The following is a 15,987-nucleotide window of genomic DNA, read 5'->3' as shown; positions in this document are numbered from 1 at the left end:
TTTACTATTATTAGTCTCACTGTTAGATGAACGTTTACTACAATCAAGCAGGTGAAAATATTTCCCTCGATGACATTAAATCCAAGCCATCTTGACATGAACATTCTGGATGTAAATATAGTCACATATACATGTATACACACACACCACTGTATGTATATATATATCTACATATAAACACATATTGTGTATATATATATCCACTTTACCATATGTACCTATATATATATTTACATATATACACATATTATATATATATATGTATATATATATATACACTTTACCATATGTACCTATATATATATTTACATATATACACATATTATATATATATATACACTTTACCATATGTACCTATATATATATTTACATATATACACATATTATATATATATATACACTTTACCATATGTACCTATATATATATTTACATATATACACATATTATATATATATGTATATGTATATATATATATATATTTATTTATGACTTTCTCCACACCCTATAAACATATAGATTGGGTATTAGGTTTTTTTTTTTTCACTTTAACCATCGGTGTGAATGGAAGGGGGAAGTTTTGTCTCTATATTTGACCCTGTGGATATACACATAAATGTACATATATAAATATATATTTATATATGTACATTTATGTGTATATCCACAGGGTCAAATATAGAGACAAAACTTCCCCCCTCCATTCACCCCGATGGTTAAAGTGAAAAAAAAAAACCTAATACCCAATCTATATGTTTATAGGGTGTGGAGAAAGTCATATATATATATATATATGACTTTCTCCACACCCTATAAACATATAGATTAGGTATTAGGTTTTTTTTTTTCACTTTAACCATCGGGGTGAATGGAAGGGTGAAGTTTTGTCTCTATAATTGACCCTGTGTATATACACATAAATGTACATATATAAATATATATTTATATATGTACATTTATGTGTATATACACAGGGTCAATTATAGAGACAAAACTTCACCCTTCCATTCACCCCGATGGTTAAAGTGAAAAAAAAAAACCTAATACCTAATCTATATGTTTATAGGGTGTGGAGAAAGTCATATATATATATATATATATATGACTTTCTCCACACCCTATAAACATATAGATTGGGTATTAGGTTTTTTTTTTTCACTTTAACCATCGGTGTGAATGGAAGGGTGAAGTTTTGTCTCTATATTTGACCCTGTGTATATACACATAAATGTACATATATAAATATATATTTATATGCACATATTTATACGTATATACACAAATATAAATACACATATATATAGTAATTTTTTTGCAGTGTAAATACAGTTCCCCAGTCTCTGCTCCATCCCTACTTCAGGGTGAGGGTCTCTGTCGTCCCCCTCCCCCCTGCACTCCCCAGCGGCCATTGGTTCATATGTTGTAGTAAACAACTGAATAATGTTCCACCAGACTGACATGCCGACACTTCTGTTGATTTACATTACAGTCTGTGCAAAAACAAACAACAACAACAAAAAAAACAAGAGAAAATGTATTCAATTTGAGAATCAACGTGTGTTGGTGTGAAATTCTATTCACAAACGCAAGAAAAACACGGAGGATGAGACGACTATATGTAAACAATGACACGTTCTGTGAGCCGTCTCTGCGCGCTGGCTCCGCCCCTTCGGTCACATGACGGTTGTAATATATTAATGGGCCGCGGGCTGATTACAGTACAGCGGGCTGAGGGCGACGAACCGATCTGCAGAAGTTCGCTGCCGTGGTCAGCATTCCTGTTTATGACAGCGGAGGAGCGAAGTCCTCTTTTATAAAAGCATTTCTTTCCGACTTCAGCTACAGTGTTAGCTAAGTTTGGAGAGCGAAAGAAGCGTCCTGTCCGAGTTTGGCGTCAGCGTCCGCGGAAGAACCGAGTACAGCACAAAAGAAGCCGAGAAGGAAAACAACATCAACAGCTGCACTATGGATCAATGTGGAGCCAAGAAGAGCTGCGGCGGTAGGTTCTCCACCGCACCGAGATACCGAGATACCGAGATATATATGTACATATATATATATTCAATACAGCATTAGGAAATATCATTTACATTATTTACAGTAAGGTATCTGTTTACATCTGTAGTAACAGTGTACTACACATGGATTGTAAGGTAGTATACATCGTTATGACAGTGTACTACAGATGTATACTGTGGTACATTGTAGTAAACTGTTATATAGTAAATATATGCGTTCTGTGGACGGTACAAATATATTTATTAACAGAAGTGCCGCTCGTTAAATTAATTAATTACAGACTGTATAAAAGTTTCTCTTGTTTCTTCAGTACACGTTTAGTACTACAGTATAATCTTCATCTTATTTCGTAAAAAAAAAAATACTGTGAATACGTTGATATTAGAAAGTTACAGTCAGTATGAACGACTAACACATACAGTACTTCGAGTACACGGATCATTGTAGAAGCCGTAAGAACTGCTGAGTTTTTTTTTGTTTTTTGTTTTTTGTTTTTTACCTCTGACATTATTATTGTTATTACGACCAGTTTGAAAATATATATATTTAAATGTTAGCTTTGAACTGAACGCCTGTATCCCATAATAACCCTGACAGTGATGAACAGGTGTCAGTAGGTCAGTAGAAATCCAGGCCGTTCCACTCCAGGTTTTTCTGACAGGATATATATATATATATATTTTTTTTTTTTTGCAGAGACAGTGAGAGATTTCTTCACTTCAGCCAAATTCCTGATCTACATGGGCCACGCTATGTCAACATGGGTGAGTCCAACACCCCAGGGTTCAACATGTGTGGACACGTCCTCTGACAGGACACTACAGACACACACGTGGGGGTAGGGGGGACAGGGGTCAGGAGTAGGGCAGTGTGACACCGAGAGAGAGATGGAAGAAGAACGACGGTGAAAACAGAACCACAGTAATGACTAGAGATGTAACGATGCGCTTCACTCACGATAGAATATGGTTCGTGGTTTTTTATCACGATTTCTTTTGTGTATGATATGATTTTATCACGTTTTTTTTTTCAGTTCACAGTTTAATGTGACCAGTGACTTTTTGAGATGACGCAGCCTACTCCCTACACCTTGATGCACAATTTATTTATTTTTTATTTCATCCGATTGCGAAATGTCATGGATTTCTATCGGTTTTTAATCGATTGACGACGCATCGTTACATCACTAGCGGTTGCTAGTTTTCTAGGCTGACACTAAATGTAGAGAGTAGTATAAGATCTGGTATCAAAAACATCATCACCGATGTGTCCAGGGTGACCGCATGTGGAACTTTGCCGTGGCCGTGTTCCTGGTGGAGCTCTATGGGAACAGCCTGCTCCTCACCGCCGTCTACGGGCTGGTGGTGGCGGGCTCCGTGCTGCTGCTGGGGGCTATTATTGGAGACTGGGTGGACAAGAACCCCAGACTTAAAGGTACTAACCCAAGTAGTTTCTCTGTCAGCGATTCATTTACTCAGTGCAGGAATTTGTACATGTATTGTTTAACTGTGTCGTTCTGACGTAATCTTGGCCCTCAAATTGTTGCAGTAAGAGAGAACTAAGTTCCAGAGGATGAGGAACAAAGAAGCCATGATGACGAAGCAGATTATTACTCCATGAACCTAAAAAGACATCAAAGTGTATTTTTCTTTAAAAAAAAAATCTAACATTTTTTTAAATGTAGGAAACTAGCTGCATCAGTAATGATAATTAATACTGTCTCACGGACAGTAATTTTTCATCACTTTTTAATAGCAACAATTGCTATTGTTTAGCCAGAATAGGATATATATTAAAATAACAACATTACATACATCCAGACAAATCTGGACGCATTGCGGTAATGAGAAAATTGACAAAAAATGCATTAAATGTAAATAAAATGTATTTCTATTTTGAAATGACTCTTTGATCCATACAGAGAGAAAAATGTGTTTGTTATTTCACTAAAATCATCACTGCCAGGGTGTATATGATTTCATGAGAATGACCCAATTTGAGATTGAAGGGTTGTAGGTACAAAAGGCAAATTCAAATGTTCCAAAATAAGCACTGAAGTCAATGAAAATGTAAAGAAATGCCCAGGTTCTTTGTTCTAGGTCAAAGGTCAATCCAGAAAACTGGTCTGGGACACCAGTGATGAAACAGTTTGGTTTTAAAGAAATTGACACTAAATGTAGAGAGTAGTATAAGATCTGGTATCAAAAACATCATCACCGATGTGTCCAGGGTGACCGCATGTGGAACTTTGCCGTGGCCGTGTTCCTGGTGGAGCTCTATGGGAACAGCCTGCTCCTCACCGCCGTCTACGGGCTGGTGGTGGCGGGCTCCGTGCTGCTGCTGGGGGCTATTATTGGAGACTGGGTGGACAAGAACCCCAGACTTAAAGGTACTAACCCAAGTAGTTTCTCTGTCAGCGATTCATTTACTCAGTGCAGGAATTTGTACATGTATTGTTTAACTGTGTCGTTCTGATGAAATCTTGGCCCTCAAATTGTTGCAATAAGAGAGAACTAAGTTCCAGAGGATGAGGAACAAAGAAGCCATGATGACGAAGCAGATTATTACTCCATGAACCTAAAAAGACATTAAAGTGTATTTTTCTTTAAAAAAAAAATCTAACATTTTTTTAAATGGGGGCAGGGGGGGTTCAAAACACTGTTAGAAAAACTCACCTTGGTTCAAGTGGGCCGGATCAGTACAACCATAATTGTATTCATATTTAATGAAATATTATTGCACAAAGAACTATCCTAAACTTTTTCAAAATTCATCAAGTTTTGGTCCCCGGGCCGTATGTTTGACACCCCTGATCTAATCCGGTGGACTGTGTCAGATTATGAAGTTCTCCTCCAACACTTTCGCAGTTCAGTGCCGCTCCGCTGGAATGTTAATCCAAAGGAATTCTGGGAAGGCATTGTGGGTCGGTTCAGGGGATGGAGATTGTTTCGGGCGTCTCGTAGCTACATTTGAAGGAACAAATGTTCCGCGGTGGAGCGGCGATCACTGACGTTCCCTCCACTCTCTGTCCACAGTGGCCCAGACTTCACTGCTGGTCCAGAACAGCTGCGTCATCGCCTGCGGAGTCCTCCTGATGCTGGTCTTCCAGTTCAAGGAGCAACTCGCCCACCTCTACAACGGATGGATTCTGGTGAGCAACCGGTCCTCCGCAACAGTCGCTTCTAAAGTCCCATCCCTGCTGGTAGTGGTCTGTGACTGGTACCATATAGACTGGTGAGACTGGTTCAGTCTGGACCTGGACCAGTTCACACATGCAGACTCACCAGGTCTGAACCAGTTGCTGGGTCTGGGATTTGAAACACAAAGCTCCTCTGTGGAGGGGAATGTGGCCCCTGGCCTACGTGGGAGGCCTCAGGGCCCGGGGTGGGAGAAGAGAGTGGGCCGGGCCGTGAGCGGTCAGCAGGTTCTTCAAGGCCGGTCCCTCAGTGGTTAGAGAATGTTCTCAGCTGTACAACAGTCAGAACAACACATATATACACATACACACATATATGTATACATGTGAACATACATATATTTATAAATATACTCATATATTTGCCTTTCTGTTCCATCTGTCACTGGGTCGGTTCTTCTTCTTCAGACCGTCTGTTACATCCTGGTCATCTCCATCGCCAACGTCGCCAACCTCGCCAGCACAGCCACATCCATAACCATCCAGAGGGACTGGGTCGTGGTGGTGGCGGGTCAGGACAGCGCTAAATTAGCAGGTTAGTGTGTGGGTTTGTGTCGTCAGTGTGGCCCAGACCTTTAGTCCACACGGTGCTGACTGACCGTAGTCTGGTTCCTCCAGAAGTTTGTCTTATGGTTGGAAATACTCACTTTATCGATGTGCAGTACCAGTACTGCGTTTCACAGTGGACGTATCGCTGGTCCCGGATCCATTAATATGGTCTGGTTCTCTCTGGGTCAAACAGACATGAACGCCACCGTGAGGATCATCGACCAGCTGACCAACATCCTGGCTCCGATGCTGGTGGGACAGATAATGGCCTTCGGTTCCCATTTCATTGGTTGCGGGTTCATCTCTGGGTGGAACCTGTGCTCCATGTGCGTAGAGTACGCTCTGCTGTGGAAGGTCTACCAGAAGACGCCGGCGCTGGCGGTGAAGGCCGGACAGAAGGAGGCGCCGCAGGAGCTCAAACAGCTCAGTCCTCAGAAAGGTACGGCTCACCCTCGCCTCACCCTCACCCTCACCTCACCCTCACCTCACCCTCACCCTCACCCTCACCCTCACCCTCACCCCGTCTCATCAGTGGTGGTTGATCAGTGACATCTCCTCATTGACTGGTTCACTCAGGACCAGCTGTAGACGTGTGAGTCTATCAAACCCTGTTGAGGCTCAGCTTCCACATAACTAGTCTTAACTAGTCCTGTTTGAACGGTTATCTCTCACAGACATGAGTGTGACCGTGACCTTCTCACCTCTGACCTTGTACATGTTGTCTCAGAGAGAACACACTCTTCCCTGTGGTTGTGTAACATCAGGACAGAAACACCTGACTGTGTGAGTCAGGAATGAGGGCAAAGGTCATCTCCGGTCTGACTGATCGTATAAACGCCAGAATAATTCAGCCACGTGCCTTGTATAATGTGGGTGTGTGAGGCTGGAGGACGGGTGAGGTGGGCCAGCGTGTCACCTGGTGGACCAGACTGGGTGCTGGCCTCATTCCTTATGTTCTTGTTAAGGAACCGTTCTGATTCTGATCTTCTGTTTCAGACGTGGAGAACGGTCAGAACCCAGAGTCTGTTCAGCCCCTCATAACTGAGTCCTCTGTGGTGGCCAGTCCGGAACCTTCTCGGCAGCAGGGCTGTTGCTACCAGGTGACCGAACCCCTGCGGACCTTGAAGGGCGGCTGGGTGGCCTACTACAACCAGAACATCTTTTTGGCCGGCATGTCCCTCTCCTTCCTCTACATGACTGTGCTGGGATTCGACTGCATCACCACCGGCTACGCCTACACCCAGGGCCTGAACGGCTCGGTGCTCAGCCTTCTGATGGGAGCCTCGGCCGTGTGTGGCATCGTCGGCACCGTCGCCTTCACCTGGATCCGCAAGAAGTGCGGCCTGATCCGCACCGGCTTCATCTCAGGCGTGGCTCAGCTCTCCTGCCTCATGATGTGCGTCGCCTCCGTCTTCACCCCCGGGAGCCCCTTCGACCTGAGTGTCTCACCCTTCCAGGACCTTTACACCCACCTGATGGGGGAGACCCTGCTCGACCCTGAGCACAACGTTCATGTGGGCGTGAACGCCACCATCGGAGCCCCGACCGACGAGGTGCCCCCCCTGCAGTCCTACATATCTGTTGGTCTGCTGTTCGCTGGCGTCATTGCTGCTAGAGTTGGTGAGTGAAGGACGACTCTTACTTTGAAGGTCTACCATCTCCACTTCCTGTTCTCAAAATTCAGACGGTTCTAGATAGAGGTGTAAGAAAATACTGATACACTGAAATATCGCGATATTTAGTTTCCTGATACCTTATCAATATTCTCAGTGTATTAATTTTTTATCACCAATTCCCATTTGCGTATTGTGATGTGTACTGAATCACCAGATTCTTGCCAACATACAGTCCTAGCTGTTTAGAGACCAGCAGCTATCACTGGACACACACATCATAAAAACTCAATTTATCGCCATGCCTATAGTATCGCAATATATCACATCGTTGCCCCCGTGTCGCACACAGCCCTAGTGTCAGATCAGAACGTGTTGAGGAGCCTCAGTCATTTGAACAGGTTTCCATTCCAGTTTAGTTAAGAACACGTGGTTTGCTCTGATTGGCTGATCAGCTGCTCCTGGTATTTTCTCTTTGACCCACTGGAAGTCATGCTTTAGCAGAACCAGTATCAGTTCCTGTCACAAGGTCACAAATGATAAATGTTTTTCTTAGTGCTGTCCTCGCGGTGACTCGACCGGTGTCACAGTTTGAACCCTTTCATAAGTGAAATATAATTCCACTCTGGATCCGTCAGCGCCGTATCTGCGACCTTTGATGCCAATAATGCTGACTGATAATTCCTGCCGCAGCGACTTTTGAGTTGTACAGTGGTTTTAATGTGGCTGTAAAAAGCTGATTGTTGATCTGTGTTCCGCAGGACTGTGGTCCTTCGACCTGACCGTCACCCAACTCATCCAGGAGAACGTTATCGAGTCTGAGAGAGGTGTGGTCAACGGCGTCCAGAACTCCATGAACTACCTCTTAGACCTACTGCACTTTATCATGGTGATCCTGGCTCCCAACCCCCAGGCCTTCGGCCTGCTCGTCATTATCTCCGTCTCCTTCGTGGCCATGGGCCACATCATGTACTTCACGTTTGCCTTCAAGAGCCTGGGCCGACGCCTGTTCCTCTGCTTCTCACCGGAGCAGAAGGTGGAGACCACAGACGACCACTCCCCCCCAACCACCGTCTGACCACGCTGCGAGACTTTGTCCTGGGGTACATCGATCTGAAAGCCACGCCTTGTCCCTGCATCGTATTTACCCAACTAACACCTAGCTTGTAGGCGGCAGAATGCTAATGCTAACATATATGTGAAATGCATTAATCAACAGTGGGGGAGGGAAGGGGGGAGTAGACCTTGACAAATTTTAGATCAGGTAAAAAAAACTTGCAGGAGTCGGGTGCGAGACTCTGTGTCCTTCAACATCTGGGTTGTGTTCCACCACATGTACATGCACTGTCAGAGAGAGGACAAACTGGAGGTTGCGTCAGCGCTGCTTTAGCTAAAGCACGAGCGTAAGACAAGGGAGTAATGTTACAGAGAAGCAGGTTCTCAGAATCCCTCGTTTGCCTTTCAGTGACATCATCGGTACTGTTACCCCATCTGCCCCGAGCTCCCTCTCTACGTTTGTACTGGTCTCACAGGAGCAGGTCTGGACGTCCAACCATGGGTTCAGACCCCAAGCGAGGATCGGTCTCTTTAACACAGTCTTAACTGTATTTATTACGGGGGGCATTTTCTAATCAGTGTTGTTGTTGTTGTGCGTTTACTTAATGATTGTGTCTCAAAGAAAAAGAACTCCGATCTCTGCACCCTGATCAGGTCCAAATGGAGGGAAACCAGATCCGTCTGAATGAGAGCAAGTTCTGTGAACAAAAGTTCCAGGTACCCATTGTCCACTCACGCTCCTCTCTCTTGTTTCAGCCTTTTCTTTTTTTTAAAATGTCTAAAGTAAACGAGAACATCATCCGCGAAGGCGTTGATTGGTCGATTGGCAGGAATTTCATTTGTGGATTTTGACAAATTAATTTAAACGTGATCTTACCCCAGGGGGATGAAAGGACAAGCAGGTCCAGCAGCCTGGCTGCCCCGGCACGCCTGTGGTCCACAACCCTGAGGTTGACTCCAAATGACAGTGGTCCACAACCCTGAGGTTGACTCCACATGAACAGCTGTGTCTCCTGCAGTTAAACAGTTGAAGTTCTTTAGTTCCCTGAAGTGAAACAAAAGAGAGAGAATGTAACGACTAGTCTGATACTGTAGTACTGTCAGTACTGTACACGGTTGTGCAGTACTGACAGGAATGTTTGACCCAACCTGAGATTGTACTTTTACCTCCAGTCCACGTCCGTGGTTTCTCTTTGACACCATCTTGATTTTTGTTTTGATCATCGATTGTCGTCACACGTGCACTTTAAATGATTGACATCTGTCATGACTCCGTCAGGTCAGGGTTTGGATCCATGGTTTTGAAGATTCCTGGTACCACAGACGTAGTTTCACTGTTCACACACCAGGTGACCCCACACCACGTATCCTCAACACCAGGTGACATCACCACCGTGACTGGGATTTTTTAGGGATGTCAAAAATCCGAGTTCAGCTTCGATCTAGTTTTAGAGAATTTTTTACCAAATAAGCTTCACCTGTGACTTCACTACCAGAAATGTACAGAAGTGTAAGGCAGGTGTGTACTTTAACCCCCCAGTGCCAGTTCCTTTCTGTTTTTTTTAAATGGTCACTCAGTTCTGTTGTAAAATACTTCAATGTGATTTTTCTTTTTTTAAATCTCTTTAAATTACTGGTAAGATTGTCGCCTTAAACAGAACTTAAACTTCATTTCTACGATCTCTGATGTCACACTATAAGCTACTGCACACACACACACAAGCCTAGATCCGTGCACTTCACCCATGACTTAACTCAGTGAAACGTTACGGTCGGACACCACAGCAGGTGGAGGAGAACCTGGTACTGATTCCCGTCCCAGACCGGGGTCGAACAGAACCTCACACTCCGACCGTGATCCAGTCAGCTGATTCAGGAACATCAGGCGTGGCCACTCACTCCAGTTTACTGTAAATATAAATGTCGTATATATATTTGTACAATTTAAAGCGATATGTTGACGATGTTGTGCTCTCTGTCTGTAAACTGTTTTTTACATTTCGTTTCTTGGTGAGATTTTATGGAGATTTGTTTTTAAATTCCTGTAAACTGCGTTTTTATGAACACACACACACACACACACACACACCAGTGTTGTAGCACAACTGGTAAAGAAGAAGAATCACAGCAACAATCACATTCATGTTCCTTCATGTTCCTTCATGTACAGCTTTTATCACCCGAAAAATCTTTTCAATAAACAAAACATTTGCAATCAGTTCTGTCTGCACCGAAATCCTTGGTCTTAGTGTCGGAGAGACTGTGACTGTGTGTGTGTGTGTGTGTGTGTGTGTGTGTCCTCCTGCTCAGGTTCTGTTGAAGCTGTGGTTCATAGATCATCAGCCCGTTCTCCGACCGTCTACTCAGAAAAGCTGAGATTACGTTAGACTGATAACCTCAGCGGAAAAGTTGCTCAATTCCACGTGGTCAGCACCTTACTGCCTCCATGGAGCTGGGGATTCAAACCAACAACCATCAGTGTTCAAGTCAGATCGCTTGAAATTTTGTCAAAGTGAAAACTCGACACAAACAATCAGAAATTCTTACCTTTCAATAAATAGCACGTGGGGATCAACATGGGGGTCACGGAGCTGTTTCTTTGCAGCACATCGCCTCCTGTGGAACATTAGAGGAACTCTCCACAGAGTGTGAACGGAGATCTTACTATGACGTCTTCAGAGAAACACTCTGGAACCGATCAAACCTGGGGTTCTCAACCACTGGGCCACAGACAAAAAAAGAAAATTCTAATTTGCCTTTGATCATCAGTCACGTCTAATTTAATCAAAAAGAGGAAAAAGAAAAGTTCCATTTACAGTACCAGTGAAAGAACAGTTCTATCCCCACAGCTGCTCACTGTGGGGGTCACTTTGACCTTCTTGACCTTCGTGTAGGTTTTAACACGAGTCTCATTGTTTGGACCTGTTTTTGTCACCGATCCTTGACAACTGGTGTGTGACACCGAAGAGGTCGAGAACCTCAGGTTTAAAGTACAAGAAGACTGTAAATATACCAGGGAGCAGGAGTTCAGTCTTCACTTCATAACTGTAGATAAGAAATCCCACAATCCTCTGCACTTTATGGTACAAAGACCAACCACAGGCTTTGGTTTCATTCAGACTAAATTCTAATGTTTAAGAAAAAGAAACTATCAAATACTTTGCCCTTAAATACTGTCCTTAAACCTCCACGACCTCCTGAGCGCCCTCTTCAGTCTGACTGAACACATTACAACTGTCTTCAGTGACGTAGGATTGACACCAAATATTTAAAGAGTGATTTATTCAAAATACTGAGGCTGCGTTTACTCCGTCTCTATATCAAAAATAGATACAAACAAAAAAAAACTAACAGATTCACGACAAGTAAACGTTTACGGTACATCCACGATCCTGCATGAAGATCAATGTCAACCTGGGCTGAACACATATATATGCACATACATATACATATATATGCGTATACATATATATGCGCATACACATATACATATATATATATGCACATGCACATATATACGTACATATACATACATATGTACATATATACATACATACACATACATACATATATATGTGTGTGTGTGTGTGTAGAGTATATCAGAACACTCATATCTGGTCTTGACCCGGTCCAACCGCCCGGCCTGTCCTGCAGAGTCAGTGTCTCTGCTGCTAATTCATTTATTTTTGTTTGAAACCATGATGTGAAAGAAAAACATGTTTTGATTTTGATTTTCTGTTTTTTTTCCCTCATTTTGTCCAAATACTTGAAAAGTATTACGCAAAAAAAAAAAAAGACTTCTGCACAGCATGACACATGTTCACGTTCACGTGTGTACACAAGACAAACTGCTGAACAGACACACACACACATACACACTCTGAGTAGTGACTGAGCAGTTTTTTTGGGGTGGGGTTGGGTTGGGGTTTTTTTTCCCCCACCGACTTCTGCTGCACTCAGATTTAACAAACGTCCAGAACCAGAACATTCTAACTCCCTGTGCAGAACATTCCGGAACGTCAGCTTCACGAGCACACGCCTGACAGCCAGCTGAGGTCCAGTCTCCTCACTCTCTTCAGTTCTCTCAGCTCAGCCTTGGTCAGAGCCGGAGCAGCTACAGCGGTGGCGGCGGCGGTGGAGTCTGTGGGGGGGGGCGCCCTCTCTGACCTGCTGCTAGGCTCCATTTCCTCCTCTGAATCCTCTTCCTCATTGTCACTTGCCATTTCCTCCTCCACAGGTTTGTTTTTCTCACTGGAGGGAATACAAGGAACAAAAAGTATTTTCAAAACTCATGGGAACCACAACAGAACACAGAGCGTCCACATGACCCACATCACATGACAACAGGAGCTGCTGAGATGAGGAATCAAGTACTGCAGTATTTGTGTGGAGTCATGTTTCACCCCAGGTCAACGAGAAAGTTTTTCTACATGTGTTATACACACATATGTACATATATGTACACATGTACATACATATATGTACATATATGTATATAAAGATATACATATATGTACACATGTACATATACATATATGTACATATACGTACATATACATATATATGTTATATACATATATGTACACATGTACATATATGTACATATACATACGTACATATACATGTTTATACATGATCATATACATATATTTTTATACATACACACGTTTGTGTGTATGTATGTATGTACACATATAAGTACATAAAATATATGTATATACACATATATACCCAAACACGTACATATCACCAAACACATATATACAGAGAAGTGTTAATATATAAATGCACCTACGCATACACATATACACACACATAATATATATATATTTATATATTAGGGCAGTGATTCGCTATAGTTAATATATGAAATTAATCCAATTAAAATCTTTAACTCTCATGAAAACATATGTCCAAATATTCCATCACGATTAACTTCTTCTGTATCTCAACAAATCAAATCGCGATAAATCGAGCCACAGCTACGGATGAAGGAGATGAAGGACAGAAGTTCCATCTCAGAACTGACCTGGAGTCTGTGACGGAGACGAGCAGAGACTGCACGAACATGGAGCAGAGGAAGGAGGTGGAGGGGAGCACGTGAGCTGGGGTCTGTAGGAGCTGAGGAGGAAGAGGAGGAGAAGGGTTTAGGAGACTGAAGTGAAAAGACGTTCATCTTCATCTTCACACCACCGAGTCACTGACCTCTCTGACGGCACTACTGCCCTGTGGCGGGGCAGATGCTTCTACAGACCCACTCAGAACTCTCTCTTCATTCTCATGCTGCCGTCGGTGTTTCCCCAGCAACAGACTGAACGGTGTTTCAGCCACGCTGTCGTTGATCACGAGCTAGAAGACAGAGAGAGAAAAAAAAATGTCAGGAGCCGGAAAGAAATGTGGACGAGGCAATTAATCCGACTGTCGGTGGGTTGAAGTACTGACCGGTTTGCTGGAGGCCATCAGCCTTTCCTCCTCCACCTTGGTGGTGAACGTCATGAGGTCCTGTAGAGGAGAGCAGACCAGATGACGCCTTACCCCAGGACAAAGTACACCCACTAGGTGGCAGTAACAACACTAGACCATGACCATGTGTTAGCAGAGTTAGCTTAGCCTAGCCTGGGTGACGACTGATCGACTGTGACACAAATGAACTGCTAATGTGCAGCTAGCATTCTGCTAATCTGCTGGTAGAAAGCTAGAGGCTAGCATGACGATAACACATGAACTTTGAGCACGTGTCCACACCATGTAGGACATGCAGCCCACAACGGAACCAGCTGTAAACCCGGTTTGTAGGTTGCGAGGCTAGAAACAATCTGGGTCAACGACCGGACCATAAAATGTGTTTGTCAGTGGGACCAGTTACCATGTGGGGGGTGAGGAAGTAGAGCTGGGAGAGGTTCAGCCACTGGCTGCTCTCCTCACAGGCCTCCAGCAGCTCCTCCCTCGGGGCGAAGACGGCTCGAGCCACCCTCCCTGAACACACAGCCTTATGGGAAAACAGCGGCCGGGGCTCATTGGGTTTAAAGACAAACACTAAAGGAGGGAAGAACGGAAAAAAGTACCTCGTTAAAGTACGAAAAATGTATTATTACAACACAGAGAGAGAGAGAGAGGGGAGAGAGACCATGTGACCTGTTCAACCTAGAAAAGAATGAATGGATGGAGGAGTTCCAGGCAAACTGAGTAATGAGATACGACTCGTACTGCAGTAAAACGCAGTAATTATTCACAGTTCGGTTTCTTGATGTTGGATGTGAATGTTTTTCTAAAAAAAAAAAAAAAAGAAAGAAATATTTGTTAACGTTTGTCATTTTGAATCAATTACTCTACTCTTTCCTCCCTATCCTGAAGTAAAGCGCGGGGCGGGGTCCACAGCTGAACCACCACATTTTCCTCTGGAAACTTGGGAGTATGATTTTTGGCATTTCTCTCTCTCTCTGGGAGAAAAGACCTTTGTCTTCGTCTCCGCCGTCAGAGTCCTGACACAGCAGTTGTACCAAGTACTACTACTAGAACTACACACCACAGTACTGGTCTAACGTTCCTGCAGCGCCCCCTCAGTGTTGCTGTAGCAGCCTGATTTGTTTCCCCCTCTCGTATATTTACTCTCTTTCAGACGCCTGTCTCTGAGGGTTCACTGAGTTGGAGTCAGGAGAACCTCCCAGAACAAATGATGTTAATAATTTTATATTTGCATTATACTTGCAATGCCTGCATCTCCCCAGTAGATGGCGCAGAAATGGCTAAAAGCATTTGAGCCTTTATGGCTTTTACATGTCATTTATCTCCACACGAAGGCTCAGTTTTTAGGCCCCATCGTTGCCCACAGCTGGACTAGAACATCAGAACCCGTTAGGTCGGGTATGATTGACGGCAGATGTGGCCCAGACGACTGGAGGAGCAGAACCTTTCCTGAGGTTAGGCTCCGCCCACAGCAGCGGTGGACAGGAAGTCAACTCACAGTCGGTGTTTCCCTCCTGGAAGCTGAAGGCCGCCACGTTCTCAGAGCGGGGGTCGTCCAGCAGCAGGGTGGTCTCCACGGCCGTGCTCCACTCCACTGAGACAGGAGAGACACAGGTCAGAGGTCACGAGGAAACACACCTGTGTGTGTGTGTATGAGTGTGTGTGTGTGTGTGTGTGAGGGGGGGGGCTCACAGGTGCAGGTCAGGAGGTTCCAGCAGCACAGCAGGTTCTCCGACGTGGTTCCTAACAGATACTTAGAACAGCTGAGTCGTCCGAAACAGAGATGTCTGGAGGAGGAAAAGAAAATCATTTTGGTTTTTCCACCTCGACCACAACGTCTCCGCCGCTGACTCCCCTCCACCCACCCCTCTCACCCCACATATTTCTAAGGATTAGTCTTTTCCTTTCACACAGAACCGTGAAGTCTGAGAAACTTTAGAACATATTATTATTAATCGACCGCTGCACCTGTGTGTGTGTGTGTGTGTGTGTGTGTGTGTGTTTATGGCAGAGAGCGCTCGTTTCCCTCTCTGTTCACAGCCACTCAGCAGATAAACACTGTGTTAAAGAGAAGTGGCTGAGAACCAGCA

General features: G+C 44.0%; 2 protein-coding genes across 4 annotated transcripts in view; one reads left to right on the top strand and one right to left on the bottom strand.

The window, feature by feature from the left end:
• Nucleotides 1–1,703: 1,703 nt before the first annotated feature.
• On the top strand, nt 1,704–10,649 carry slc40a1 (solute carrier family 40 member 1). 3 transcript variants are annotated; one of them, XM_008329010.3, is made up of 9 exons: nt 1,704–1,997; nt 2,714–2,781; nt 3,292–3,451; nt 5,053–5,168; nt 5,622–5,748; nt 5,956–6,201; nt 6,759–7,382; nt 8,137–9,381; nt 9,417–10,649. In XM_008329010.3, exons 1-8 carry the CDS (start codon nt 1,964–1,966, stop codon nt 8,451–8,453), a joined length of 1,692 nt encoding a protein of 563 aa, XP_008327232.1. In that variant the 5' UTR covers nt 1,704–1,963; the 3' UTR covers nt 8,454–9,381; nt 9,417–10,649. The 3 variants fall into 3 exon arrangements, with proteins under 3 accessions (XP_008327232.1, XP_024919663.1, XP_008327231.1); XM_025063895.1 differs by lacking the exons at nt 1,704–1,997; nt 2,714–2,781; nt 3,292–3,451 and adding exons at nt 2,796–3,260; nt 4,216–4,406; XM_008329009.3 differs by lacking the exons at nt 1,704–1,997; nt 2,714–2,781; nt 3,292–3,451 and adding an exon at nt 4,209–4,406.
• A 1,047-nt stretch (nt 10,650–11,696) lies between these two features.
• Nucleotides 11,697–15,987, bottom strand: part of wdr75 (WD repeat domain 75) — an 8,834-nt gene continuing 4,543 nt past the window's right edge. The window contains 7 exon segments of the mRNA XM_008329007.3: nt 11,697–12,682; nt 13,461–13,552; nt 13,637–13,780; nt 13,874–13,933; nt 14,298–14,467; nt 15,396–15,491; nt 15,590–15,684. Of these exon segments, the coding sequence (XP_008327229.1) occupies nt 12,457–12,682; nt 13,461–13,552; nt 13,637–13,780; nt 13,874–13,933; nt 14,298–14,467; nt 15,396–15,491; nt 15,590–15,684 (883 nt within the window). The 3' untranslated portion in view covers nt 11,697–12,456.

This window comes from Cynoglossus semilaevis, chromosome 16 (assembly GCF_000523025.1).
Source record: "Cynoglossus semilaevis isolate Cse_v1.0 chromosome 16, Cse_v1.0, whole genome shotgun sequence".
NCBI lineage: Eukaryota > Metazoa > Chordata > Actinopteri > Pleuronectiformes > Cynoglossidae > Cynoglossus > Cynoglossus semilaevis.
This window is presented reverse-complemented; position numbering and strand designations above follow the sequence as displayed.

What these genes read in the sequence shown, in the direction of transcription:
- slc40a1 (XM_008329010.3), top strand. Translation starts at nt 1,964, where the DNA reads ATGGATCAATGTGGAGCCAAGAAGAGCTGCGGCG. An exon ending in TCTACAACGGATGGATTCTG is followed by an intron (nt 5,169 to 5,621) that starts GTGAGCAACCGG and finishes CTTCTTCTTCAG; the next exon opens with ACCGTCTGTTACATCCTGGT. An exon ending in CGTCATTGCTGCTAGAGTTG is followed by an intron (nt 7,383 to 8,136) that starts GTGAGTGAAGGA and finishes TGTGTTCCGCAG; the next exon opens with GACTGTGGTCCTTCGACCTG.